This window comes from Fulmarus glacialis, unplaced genomic scaffold, assembly GCF_000690835.1.
Source record: "Fulmarus glacialis isolate BGI_N327 unplaced genomic scaffold, ASM69083v1 scaffold3647, whole genome shotgun sequence".
In the NCBI taxonomy this organism is placed as follows: domain Eukaryota; kingdom Metazoa; phylum Chordata; class Aves; order Procellariiformes; family Procellariidae; genus Fulmarus; species Fulmarus glacialis.
In genome coordinates, this window is record NW_009222499.1 from 27328 (window position 1) to 41693 (window position 14366).

General features: G+C 37.5%; 1 protein-coding gene across 1 annotated transcript in view; it reads left to right on the top strand.

The window, feature by feature from the left end:
• The window catches only part of LOC104079421 (catenin alpha-3-like), a gene marked incomplete at its 3' end in the record, with an annotated part of 40216 nt that overhangs the window by 22059 nt on the left and 3791 nt on the right, over window positions 1-14366 (top strand). The window contains exon 4 of the mRNA XM_009581456.1: window positions 4830-4996. Within this exon, the coding sequence (XP_009579751.1) occupies window positions 4830-4996 (167 nt within the window). The remainder of the gene's footprint in view (window positions 1-4829; window positions 4997-14366) is intronic.

The following is a 14366-nucleotide window of genomic DNA, read 5'->3' on the forward strand; positions in this document are numbered from 1 at the left end:
TCTTGGCACACTCTCTTCAGTTGTTCGTAAATACCAATAAGATTCCTCTGAGCTCTCTCTTCTCTATCCTGAACAGTCCCAGCTCTCTCGGCCTTTCCTCATATGAGAGGTGCTCTAGTCCATTAATTGTCTTTGTGGCTCAAGTACCCAGAAGATGTCAGTGTTGAAATGGTACTATTTTCAGGTTTTAGGACTATTTGAGGTTTTGAAGTGTCTGAGGTGCTTCAAGCACCTCAATATTTGCACACCCAAATCCATACAGCCATTCTCTTCTGGAAGGCACAATAACAGAGACCTGGGCAAATAATCACATGTGGGCCCTGTGAATATACAGTTCAGCCTTGTGTTTATGGATGGGGGAAACATTACTTCAGAGGTTTCTGAGGAGCTGCTGTGCTGTCGGAAGATTATCTTTTTTGTTCTCAACTTTTATTAAATATTCCTGGTAGTAGCACTGCCTCCTATCCTCAGCTAAGCTATATCTTGCTTCTCTCCTGATCCATTCAGTTACTAACTCATAAGCTCACCATTCACTCCTGTCTGGGCTTCTCACAACTGAGTACTTTCACTTCTTCCTAATCAACCAGTTTCTTTCTAATCCGTAGCTCTGCTTTCCTGGTCAGTTTTGTTTGGATAACTTTAACTGTCCACAAAGAGACTCTACTAGCAGGATATACAGAGCTTAAAAAAAAAAAAGTAGTTGGTTAGTGGCTAACACATACAATACATAGCTAAGGCTAATGTCTGACTGAGCAAACTGTTAATGTATTTATTACCCATAGTAATACTGGCCAGACAGTTGGCCAGACAGTTTTCCGTCATGTGGGAAAGTGTTGGCCTCTGTTGCTCCTTTGGGACTGTGGCTCAGTTTTGCAGAGTTGTTATCTTGCAAGTTCCTGGGTCTTTTTGCCTAAGGTTTATAACTTTTCATGTCAGTATTTTTCTTCTTAGATTCTTTGACTGCTGATTACTAATCTCTCTACAACTCCACTTCTGTCTGTGTTTTTACTTATCTTGTGTGATGTTAGCTAAGATACTTTCTTGCACCTTACCAAAAATTTTCTCAGCTAAGATCACACAGTTGTACTATACCAAACTAGGCTTTGGATCACAGAGAGCTGAACCACAGGACTGAGGATTCCATATAGTCTTTCTCCGGTTGGTTGATTCTCTCTCTCTTCCCCCACCCTCCTCCAAATTTTCCTCTCAAATAGAAGTAAGTTCTATATTCTTTTCTTATTGCCTTCCCTTCATTAATTCTCTCCTCAGTTTCTGCAGACTTAACTAGTTTTCAACAGAATTTCTTCTGAACTGCAGCTGATTGTGTGCCTAAGAAGTTTTAAGTACCCCAAAGGTCACCAAGTTGACTTGCTACTTATCCTTTTATCCTGGGAAGTATGTGAGGTTGAGAGGCCACATTTATCTTGGGCTACAAATGTATTTGCAAATCTGGCTTAAAGTGCTGAGTTAAAATAAGTTAATAGCTGCTTTGCTTTGCTCAGATGGCACAAGACACTGCAAAAATATTAGTGAATCTGGTCTGTCTGCTTACCTTGCAAGTAAATGCTAATAAATAACAGGTAGTAGAATACTGCATGGTGTTTTCTTCCTCTCCTTATAAACACTTCAGATGTTCTGTATGTCTAAAAAAAAAATGAGTCAGTCCATAAATAGTGGAACAAGGAGAGTCTGTCTTCCTTCAAATTTGCATCTCAACACTTCTGTAGATTCTTTGAAGCTTAACAGTAGGTGAGCTTTTACTGCCAGCCTCAGCTTGCCATCAGTGAGGGCTTTAACTTGGTCTCTTTCCTGATTTCCTATTTTCGTGGAAAAGTAGTTAGCTAACGTTGAAAATCTTCCCCTGTGTAAAAATTTTATTGGAGTTGGTCAGAAAGTTCAGAAGTTACCAGGTGGCCAGTCACACAGTGATAATGTTAATTTTATTGTCTTGGGAAACAGCGTCTCCCTGATGCTTCAGTCAGTATTTGTTAAAATGAATCCTGAGGGACCAAGGTGGAAAGCTCTATGCTCATACATCTTAATTGTAGAAAAAATTTCCATTGTTTCATGCTTTCTTGTCTTAGTAAGACATTGCATGTATCAGCTTCATGTTTTTGTGCAAATGTTTTTAAGAATCTGACAGTTAAAATGGTCTGAATTAATACTATAGTGTACACATTCCAAATACATAAAAAACGTGATGTTAACTTGTACTTTTACAGCCTGAAAGATAACACGTCAAATTTAAGATATTCAAACCCAATAATTGGCAGGACAAACAGATGGTAGTTAAATACTATGAAAATAAAATGGAGACAGTTTGTCAGGTTATTCATTGACATTGCTTGTTGTCAGAAATTTGGAAAGTTTTCTTTCTATTTGAAGTCGTAAGAGAAATGAAGGGGCAAGGATTTTGGTTTTATGATAGTGTGTATGTACTGTACTTCCCACGTCCTTATTAAGGCACAATGAATTTCCAGAGTTAAATTCCTGCTAAAACCTCCCAAATTGCTATTACTTTAATTTGTAGTAGTCACCTTCAAAAATACATCTAAAGATATGTATGCATGTAAGTAGGATTTTCTCTCTCCATTTACTCCCCCCCCATCTAGGATTACTGGGCTCAAATCAGTGCTTTGAAACTTCTTCCAGTACTGAAAACAGTACTTATCTGGAGAGATGTTTCTGTCCATTGCAGGTGGGGAAATAAAAAACCTTAAAAATCGGTGGTTCTGATTAATACTTGATTTTTATTTTCTATAGTTTTGTTTGTTGTCGTGTGCTCAGTTATGATGCATTATCTCACCAACTACTAGAGAGAAATTCTAATTTGCTGTCCTGAGCACAAGAAACTGATACTTTTTTTACTTTCACTGTTTTGTGATGTAACAGGTGCTAGAATTAGCACCTGTCAAATTAGCACAGGTCAAATTAGTGTGATTTTTATTTATTTGTGAGTTTGCTAGGCATATACTTAAGATACATGATTTGCACAGACTTTAACAAATCCAAGAGAAAACCAGAGCACTATTCAAGATGGGCGTTCCTGGAAAACTGATGAGTTTCAGCATGTTGGAAGTATTCAGTATTCTGAGAATCAGGCCAGTACTATCTCGGGTGCTGGTATGGGGACTCTGTAGTAATTGGTAGATTTATTTCTGTAGCCTTTGCTCAATATTTTTCTCAAATGCAGTTTCTAGAAAGAGCAGTAAAACTTGTTTTTTCTCTGAATCTTGAGAAATGAAGTCACATATAGAACCAGTTTGGCAAAATCTGGTGCGCTTGAATAGTTCTCACTGAATTCTGATTGAGGGAGCACATAAAAGTCTGTATCTATGTAATTACAGGAAATCCCTTATGTTTGTGTGTATTTCTATGAATATGCATTAATTACTGATTGCATGTATTTTGTACAAGCCTTATTGCCTGTTTTTTGGTTTGAGGACTTGGTTCAGGTAGCAAAACTTTTTGTATGACTTTAGCTTTGACTTTACTACCAGATACTCTGAAGTAGACATGCCAATAGCGTTCCTGCATGAGGCCTGTCCAGACTTCTTGCCTTTGAGTGAAGCTACACAGTGCTAAGGGTACTGTGAATTTTGTTTCAGAAGGCAATATTCTCTCCTTACTTTTGGTCAGAATTTGTAAAACAAAACTAAACAAAAATTACGTGTTCCTGCACACTCTCTTTCTATGTAGAAGACCTCTGTGATACAAATGGTTGCTTGGAAAAACCTACCCTATTCTTATACCAAGACTTAGGTAATTTAGATATAGGTAGAAAGAATATTGCATAATAAAGGATTTAACTCTGGAGCAATATCAAATTTTTTGATTGCCATGTTTTTCCTTACTGTTGCATTCAAAATCCAGGACATGCTTAAGGCAGTTGTCAACAAAGGACTGGCTTCATGAATATGTAGTCTTTTAATAGCTGCATTTACTAATGATGTTTCCTAATTTTAGCACAGCTGAAACTACTCATTTTTGTGACTTTTGATGCATTTTTGGTTTCAAAGCTGATACAGAGAGTTTAATGGGTCAAACGTTTATTTTAGCAGTTTGTGTTTGTGGGACAAGAGTTTTCCAGTGCTGTCTGAGTAGAGTGAGTTCTCTCAAGGTTGTGCCATCGCTAGCAAAGCTCCTCAGGTGATAATAGACTTTGAAATGCTTTTAGAAATGAGTTTAATGGCATTTTTTTTTCCTCAGGGTAAGTCTAAGTGACAGACTGCTGAAAGTAAACTTGGGTGTTTGTCATCGTTGTTCTTATTATTAAATTTCATTTGCAAAACTTTATGTTGGAGAGCAGTATATTATTGTCTACTGGCACAGTTACTAGCTCCATTGCATATATTTCACATATTTTATGTCAGAGTCAGATGTTTGAGTGTATGAGATTTTCATTCCATTAACTTATATTTATAATGAGAAGAACAATATTTGATTCCCTTCTGTGTTCTGTGACCAGGAATTATTTAATAGCAAGGACAGCAAAGTACATAGTAATATAAAAAGCAGTGACTAGAAAAGTTTAACATAGAGCCCCTGGCCTTGTTGTGTACAACTAAGAGTAATGGTGTGATTGCCAAGGGAATTATTTCAGAATTAAATGATTCAGAAGAACAGAAAGGGAACATCGTTCTAAATGTGGAACATTCTGCATGATCTGTAATAATTGACCTTCATTTCAAGGCATTAGGGCAACAAAGAGATGCCAAATGTATTGGCAATAATTGTGACTTGCCAAATAACTGATCAAATTTTAACTATTGTTTTTTTTCCTGGGTGTTGCAATATAGCCTAAGGGAATTTATGTCTTCATTTTGCAGGTCAAGCCTTAAAGGTATCAGCAGAGGCATTTACCAGTGATCCCTGCTATCTGCCTAAGAGACAGGCTGTTGTCCAAGCAGCACGATCTCTGCTTACAGCTGTCACAAGGCTTCTAATTCTGGCGGACATGGTTGATGTCGCATACTTACTGGAACATTTAACTGTGGTGAGTAGAATTTGACTTAACTCAGGCTCCCTTTAGCCAGAGAAGTGTCTGCTGATGGTTCTTTCTGCCTTGAAAATTCTTTTTGTACTTGGAAAGGGGGCTTATAAGAAAGATGGTGGCAAACTTTTTAGCAAGGCCTGTTGTAACAGGTCAAGGGGAATGATTTTAAACTAAAAGAGGGTAGATTTAGACTAGGTAGAAGGAGGAAATTTTTTACGATGAGGGTGGTGAAACCCTGGCGCAGGTTGGCCAAAGAGGTGGTAGATGCCCCATCACTGGAAGCATTCAAGGTCGCGTTGGACAGGGCTCTGAGCAACCTGATCTAGTTGAAGATGTCCCTGCTCATGGCAGGGGGGTTGGACTAGATGGCCTTTAAAGGTCCCTTCTAACCCAAACTATTCTATGATTCTATGATAAATTGTAGATCTTGTGCACATAACACCTTGGCCATTGGTAAAAGTGTAGATTTTCGATGAGATTTGGAGAATGTACCAAAAAAAATGTCTTCTACTTTGAACTCAACATATTTGATCTGGGGAAGCAGATGGTTGTCCGTACAATTATATTTTAACATCCTTTTATTTCTTATTTCCTGTTTTCTTACTTGAATTGTTGTACTTGTATAGCTTTTTGTGCATGAAACCTTCTTGATGCTTGTGGCAGTAGTAGGGAATAATTTATTTGTACAGAATATTAAAGGTGGAATGTTATGTGAATATTTACAGAGGGAAAGAACTGAGTAACTAAGAGTCTATCTCTGTATTCAAGTTGGTTTGTGAGAGAAATCAGCTAAAAGGAGAGGGAGGAGATGTGTGAGAGAGGCCTCCAGTAATTCCACAGTGCCAGCTATATATTCGTACACTGCAGACAGAAGACTAGAAAGTCCTAATGTTTGCAAAGCTTTAAAAATTGTGCAGTAGAAAATATTCTCTAAAAGCCACTTAATTTTTTCATTCAAGGGAATAATGTGTTTCAGAAGTGCATATCATAATAGTGCTATGTTTTGGGTCATCTTTTTTTCCACTTAGGTCTCTTAATGCAGAAGGGATGGCCTCATTCTTCTATTCCCATGTAAAACTAACCAGTGGTTGTACCACTATTGCTGAATTGGGCAAAATGTCCACAGTTCTGTCGGTCAACATCAAAATACTTTCTTGTCTACTTAAACTCGAGTTCCTTTAATGTCAGCCATAGTGTCCTATGTGAGCAGGCTTCCTTCTTTTTTTGAACAGTGTGATTTTAATCTTCCCAGCATCATGTGTCTGACCACAAAAATGTGTTTACTGTTTTTCTTCTCTGGCTACTGACTCCATTCAATCTGGCGTGTGTCTTCGCTGGGAAGAGCAAGGAATTGTTCTATTTTTGTTTCCTTTTTTTTCTAGTAATTTCAGTAATGTGTGACAGACTGATAAAAAAATCAAAGTTCTATTGACTTCTTAATGTTTCGGGGCAGAGGTGAATAATTAGTGCCGCCTCTTATAATGCCTCGTGCCACACGAGGACCCACTGACTTAAAGGGGACCATTGTGAAGCAACTTCAATTTGGTGAGGACAGGGGAATGAAAATTTAGCTCCCAATCAGAGTAGGAACAGTGTTTCATAACAAAACAATGTTGTGTGTGTTTCAGTGCTGTGTTTGAAACATCCAATGTTGGTGATTGTTGGAGATGCAGTACAGGCTAAATGAACACTGACTTGCAGAAGCTTCTATATTGTTATATATGTATGAAATTTGTCAGCTGTAAGAAGAGTGGCCTATGTCTTTTGTACTGTTTGTGGAAAATTTTCTTAAATTATGGTATTTTTTATTGGTAGCCTATTACATTTTTACATATGTATTTTCATAACCCTTCTAAAATTTTTTCAGTATGTTTTACATGAGAGAACTAAAATTGGGTAGTTTTCTTTCCTAGAGTTTCAGTATTTCTAAACAACCATATAATTCACTTAATGATTTCCATTTGAAAATGAAAACAAACAGTAACTGAAAATCATAAAAGAATGCAAAGAATCATTCAGGAAAAACTCCAAAACTGCAAAGAGTGCAATTAAGTTTCCTTCTTCTTCCATACTTTAATTTAGTTCTCTTAATAGGCATGAGAACTGAATTCTTCAGTTAACTCTTAGAATAAATTAGCGTGGCATAACACTCTCCAAAATGCCTATGTAAAAAGACTCGCCCTAGTCCTTTGGGGAAGGTGGTACATTTTCCATATTTATTTAGTCTCTGCCCTGGCTCTTGAACTTGCCAACAGTGGTATTAGCTGTAATGGTGTCTTTTGACATCTAATTAGGAAATCGACTTTAGAAGATAGAGTCATTTCAGCATATGCTACTGAACAACCTTCAAATTATAACAACCTTTGGTCATGACTAACTGAGCCAGATTTAAATGCAATTAAATATTTTAATGAGTCTCAACTTTGCTCTTTTCAAAGTCCTTAATTTTTATTATAATTTAAAACTTCTTTAGGAATTCAGTTTTTCTTCAATGTGGACTTACTCCAACAAAAAGACATTGTATTCATACAGGGGCTGCAGTGTAGAAAGTAGACCTTGTCTTTGCTGTATCAGCTTTGCTTTGCTGTATCATCATCAATATTCTTGATGTTTGCATGTTCATATGACTTGAAAAACAACTCTCTTTAAAAGTCATTAGCAGTTTTTCTTTGAACTTGTTCTAAAATTTTAATACTTCCACCATTTTATCCTCTTCTTCACAAAAACATGGATGTTACAGCTGTTATTAATCATTTAAGAGATGAGAAATTTCATTGCCCTTTATTTCCATAACTCTGAGCTTTATAATTGTCATAGAATAAAATGAAGAAATTTAAAGGACTGAGACAAAATTATTTTTAAAAATGAAAAAAACCTCTGGAAGTAATAGTAGAATAAATGAAATGAAAATTCTAACCAAGGAATTTTTTTTGTTTGTATGTATGAAATGAAAGAAAAGTGGTCCAGCATCATCAAAGAACTCTGTAGAGTATTAACCAGATCTTAATCAATATGGAAGTATTTCATAGGGAATTATCTATTTATGTATCTAATATTTTTTCAAACCCATTTATCAAAGAGTGCTGAAAGTTTGTTTTTTTTCTTAAGTCTTGCTCACTCAGTAAAGCTGATTAATTTCAACACTGACATTCAAAACATTTGAAACCGTACTTCTGCTGACAGAATGCAGTCTGGATCATTAAATACTAATTTCCTCTGTAATCTGTGAATAAAAATAGAAAGGAAACAATAACAATGTGACTAGCTGTCATATAAAGCCTCATCTAGTGTTACCTGTCACATCTGCCATTCTAAGTATATCTAGGAAAAAAGATGAACCTCAGCTACCTCCTTCCAGTTTATGTAGTCTATAAGAATATTGTTTTCTGTACATTTTACTTAGCCTTTGGACTGTTTTTGACTTCTATGTAAAGTCTTTATATAAAACAGAGTATAATGCTGAAAATACAGAGTATTTTTGTCACAAAAATATTGAAATGCAACTTTCAAACTAGAAATAATAGGTCAGTCTATTTGGAAGAATTTGATAAACTTGGCAGGAGTTTCACTCCAAATGTCCAAACCCATACCTTTGTGAACATGAGGTTAGCTTTTTTGGAATTTCACTAATAAAGTGGAGAGAATTTTGGTTGTTTTATGGATCCTATAGAACCCTCACCCAGCAAAGTGTATCAAATAAGGCACGTTAGAAGCCAGTACAAATTCTCAGAGACTGATCATATTCTGGCACAGTACATTTCTAGACATCTATGGAATTTACAGCCTTATAAGAGTATGATGGTGTGGTGCAAACACAGCAAACAGCAAGCTCATTTTAGAGTTGACTGAGAAAATAAAGTACATCACACTGATAAGAAAGGTTTTGCTTCTTGAAACAACTTAAATTTTTTTTAAACAGGGAAGAGTTTAAATAAATAGCTGTTCATATCTGAGTTTCCAGACTTACTTTAGAGTTTGAAATCTCTAATCAAAAAACTGAGTTGTGAAAAATGTAGTCAGACGAAGGGCTGTATCATGTATTGCACTCTTTGATGCAGAGCTGTATTACCAGCCTATTTCATTATGGTTAGAAATGCTTGATATTATTTAATTAAGTGAATTAACAGACTAATGGAATTGCTTGAATTAATTGACCAGAGGAAAACAGCAAGAACGTAACAAGTTCTGAGAATTTCATTCAAAGCACATTGGCAGTCTGTCTTTCTCTAATCTATTTCAGATCATGCTGAGCCAACATGTTTTATCTGCCTTTTTTCTCTTCTTGTCATGCTTGTAGATTTACTGTTTAAGTCTTCATATTTTTCATGAACGCCTCAGACAGCATGATCTTTATAAAATCCTTGCTTAGAGTTATTTAAAAGTCTTGCCAGGAAAAAAAAAAAAGAGAATGGCTACAGATAAGAAGTAACTTGTGAACTTGGGCCCTGTGAGCGTAGTGGTGTCTGTTCCTCCCTTCCCTGCAGAGTATTCATCAGCATTAAAAATGTTTTGAGCAGGAGAAAAACAGTATGGTTACATAAAAGAAGAGAGGTAAGTCATCTCAGGCTTACCTACGCTTCAGATTTAGGTTCAACTTGCATAACTCTGCTTAAACTAGAATTTGACTTGCTCCCCGCATTACCTTCTGACTGTTTTGGTATTGTGGTATCATGCAGTAAAACATCAAAAAAAGGAAAAAGGGGAAAAAAAGAATGTAGGCTATCCTGGGGGTACAGGGTTAGGTTGTGAAACTGAAAATGATCAGAATCTTCCCACCTTCCCTTTGGTGGGCATGGGTCACTCTCATGATCAGAGAAATCTCTGAAAATAAGGAGTGTTAAGAAGATGACAGGAGTCTTTGGGAGAGGATTTGGCTGCTTCTTTGGTTCATACTAATTTTCTCATCAACCAGCAGAAATGGATTCTTGCTACCAATCTGAGGTCAGTATATGCCACATGGCATGCAGTTGTTTGTAATCAGGGCTACAGTGTTTATCATGGCACTCTGCAAATTCTGTGGCAGTCTGTAATGTGCAATAAATGACAAAGGAAAAGCAGCTCCTAAAGAATTGGGCTTTTCAAAGTAAACATCATCTTCAGTGCAACAGGAACCTAGATCCACTTCTGTTCTTGGTATAGTGGCTTCTTGACTGCTGCTTTGTAACTCCCTAATGACTCGTGGCTTTACAACCCCTAGGGCTTCCCTTGAAACAGCCATATTCTTGATGACTCTCTTCTGTTGCTAAGGATCCGACTCCCCTGTCACTGCAGTTCTGTTTATATAATAGCTGTTTTTGGTCTTAGCATGGGAATCACTGGAAAAAAAAGAGAAAAAGCATTATCCTTTTCTGCCAGTCAGAAACATGGCTTTGAAGGGACTCTAATTGGCCAGCTTCAGGTACTACTGTTCCAGAATTTCTTTGAAGTGAGCAAGCCTGAAGGCTCCTGAACCTGTTTTACCAGAGCACAAGAAAACCAAATGGAATATAGTGGCTGTATTTCCAAGAGAAAAGCACAATTGCTCGGTTAAAAACACACTTAAATGAAAAGGTTTGAAAACGAATCCAATCCTTGCTTCTTTGCAGTGTAGAGCCTTCCCTTCAGTCTTATTTCTAGTTCAGTACCTCTCAGCAGATTTGTGTCTGCAATAGGCTCTTCAGTGTCATCTTTATGTGTATTGAAAACTTTCTTTCCTGTCACATCTAAGACTTAGGTGTGGGTCAGCTCCCTCTGGAATTTCTACTTCTCAGGAATTTCCTAGTTTTGCTTCTGCTGCAGGCACCCTGTCTGCTGTTGTTCACTATTTTCTGTCTTACCTAGTATCCTGAGCAAAGGATGCTTGGTAGATTTGAGAGAGGATCATTTCCATTTCTTCCAGAATTTCTGCATGATTTAGGGTACAGTAGGAGCAGACCCTTACCCTTAGTCGTGGCAGGGCCGATAAATACACATCCTTCCTTCCTACTGCTCAGCCACTGCCTTTTTAATAGAGTCATGGGTCACAATAGCAAAGGAAAATCATGCCCATCTACTGCACTCTAGCAAAGGAAAAAAAAAAAAAAAAAAGGAGAGAGAGAGAGAGAGAGAGAGAAAAAGCAACAGGAGGGAATAGGTTGCCCTCTTAAAACTCCTGCCTGGGAGGGAGCGAGTTTTGACATCTCTTGAAAACTGTGCATGTAGGGGTGAGTAGACAGACCTGGGAAGGGAGGATATAAACTCTTTTTGTTATGAATTAAGAAGAAGAGTTAAGGAAAAGATTCCTAAAGCTGCGAAAAGCTGCCTTAGACAACAGTGGTATCTGTTTGTATGCCTGAGATGATAAGAGAGGATATAAGCAGCTACCTGTCAGTTACACAAACCAGGAGAAAAAAGTGATGAAAGCAAATTTTTTTGGACTCACTTGGTCCTAAGCTTTATACAAACTGTTTTCACAACCCAGGTATAAGGGTAGGGGGAGTGAAAGAAGTAGGGCTTATTTTGAATTGGTAAGGCTTTGTTTAGGTAAGATGGGATTTTATTGGTTTGGTTTAACATACATAGTATGAAAGATACTTATATACTAATCTTTTGTAAGAATAAGTAATTGTAAAGTTGTGAGATAATTTCCAAATGAAGTAAGTTGTAAGCATAAAGCTTGGGAAGGTCTATGATACAAAGCTGGCTTGTAACATAGGTCAACACGGAATGCATGAAGTTGCCAGAAGTACAGCTGAATTTGACAAATCTGTATTATGTCTGGTGATGAAGTTTGAAAATTATTTTGGGAAAGTTGGAAGGTGGATATTAGAAAAGCAGACACCTATTTTAAATTATTTGGACTACGTAAATGCCTGCATGTTACAATCAGTGACTAGGATTCCATTGCAGTAGCCTCTCTTTGAACCTATCAAGAAAAAAAAGAGCATTGCTAAATTGTTTCCTTCTGAGTAGTTATTACTGCGTTTTGCTTCTACAGCAACACTTATTTAACACTGAAGCGCAGTGCTTATAAGAGAATAATATGGAAGTGACCCTCTGAAATTTCCTTCTGTGAGTGCTAATCTTGGAAGGCAAATTCTAGGTTGCTAAAATAACCTTGGAAAATCAGTTTCTCTTGGCAGGTTATTTATTGGTAGTATAGTAATGAAGTCAGTGTAATGTAGAGTGGCTTGTCTGATCAACAATTATTTGTATCTCAGGCATGCACAGATCATTCTGATCTAGAGAAATTTATTTTATAACTCGCTCTTGCTTTGGGAGGCAAAAATGAGGAAATGCATGCAAAACAAACAGTATCTGCTTTATCATCAAAATGCATGTCTTCAGACCTTCTTAAAATGAGAGCAAATTTATCTGATATTTTCTGAATGGAAAAAGCTGTGTGACTTACTCTCCATAAACCTCTCCAAAGAGGCATGTTGCCATTACAGCAAAATACTGGGAGAGCAACTATTTTCTCATAAGTATGTGTGTTCAGTAATTGGAATTTAAGAGAGGTTTTGAATGGTGTTTTTTTTTTTTTTCCCCAACCATATCTCCTGGTGATTTAAAACAGTACATTTAGTATAATTTAGTCTTTTAAAGAAGCAGTACGTTATTAAAACAGGAAGGTATTTTTTAATGAATGGCTTCCTAATGTCAGAATGGAAATAAAATTTGCTTCTTGTCCTTAATTCAACTCCTATTAATACATATGAAAATAAAGAGAAATATTTCACAAGTGGATAAAATAGTTCAGTGCTATTTTGCTGCCCTGCACAGTGGAAGATGATAATATTGATATTCTGAAAGACAAATACTCTTTCACTTCTGCAGCTCTAGACAAACCAGAAAAGAGCCATTTCTCCTTGTTCTTGAATAACAGACTGACTTTTTGCAGCATTGACCCTAAATCTGAACCAAGTATGTAGAAGGAGACCAAGAAAAGGATATGCAGCAGGCCATTTCATTACGTCACCCTTATAACTTAGCTAGACTCCCAAGCAAATGACATTAAAGGTATGTGTTTGTCAAATAGCATCATTCACAAACTGAAGCAGCAGTATCTGCTGCCTCCCATACCTCTTTCTGTTTATATGGAGATTGTAAGGTTATTATCAAGAATAAGACTTTATACTCCATGTTTAATGATGTCTCCTCCCACATCTCTGAATTGTAAGCAATTAAGTACTTTGCACTGCATGTTTATAATGTCATATTTTTGTGGCCTGGCCTCCTGTTTAGCTGACAAGCCATTTATTTTCATGGCCCATATTGAGGTTCCTGGGCTTGTCAAGGGAATCCCATTAAACTTGGAGAGAATTTTGTCCACTGCAGCCCAAACAAGCTCAAACTTGTCTAGCGCAAAAGCTATTTCCTTGGGATTCCATAAAGGATGCTATGAAGTGCAGCTGCAAAGTTACGTTATCGAAATGTAATAATTAAACTAGACTTTAAAAATCAGACAGCAGCTGCCTTTAATATTACTACTTATTCCACAAATACTCATAATATGAATCAATTTGCTTGCAATAGCTAAACATGGTAGGAACAGTGAAGAGTGACTTTAACCTTTTACAGAAAGATGCAGAGCTAAGGTATACCATGAAGAGACTTTTAAGTCTTTATTAAATTGGCTGCCCAGGGAAGTGGTTGAGTCACCATCCCTGGAAGTATTTAAAAGACGTGTAGATGAGGCGCTTAGGGACATGGTTTAGCGGGCATGGTGGTGTTGGCTTGTCAGTTGGACTTGATGATCTTAGAGGTCTTTTCCAACCTTAATGATTCTATGATTCATTCAGCAATGTCTTGTCGGTGCGTGTTCAGGACATAGCGTCTGATTTGTTATCCACCTTGTGTGTTTTAGTGCCAGGGTGCTTGGCTCTAGTTTTATAGTTGTTGATTTTGTTTTTTTTCTATTGTGAAAGGAATGTTGTAAAGTTCATGAATGTAATGTAATGTTCTTGTGTTTTGAAAAGTTATAAAGTTGTCTATGCAGTATCGGTGCTACGGAGTTATCTACGGTGACTTGACAAACAGAAGCAGCTCTTCAGAATTGTTGAAATACCGAGGCAAGCAGCTCCAGTGACAGCACGATCTGCAGCAGAGTGCTCTAGCGTGGTGTACAGGGGGGTTTCCTGAACTGGGGGAGCCGAGAGAGCCACCAGGAGCCTGCAGCTCATGAGACAGTGGCTGACAAGACCTGGGCAGGGCCAGGAGCAATGACAGCCAAGCCCCCCCTACACGTATAAAAGAAGCCCATAGGGAGCGCTGCAAGCAGGGTGGGAAAACAGGGCATTGCACGTCAGCAAGGGCTTGGCGCATCAGTTTGCACAGAAGGGCGTGCAGGAAGGGCGCTGAAGCTCTGCCGACTCGACCAGGGAGCAATGGGATCCACCCGGCAGAAAGCCAT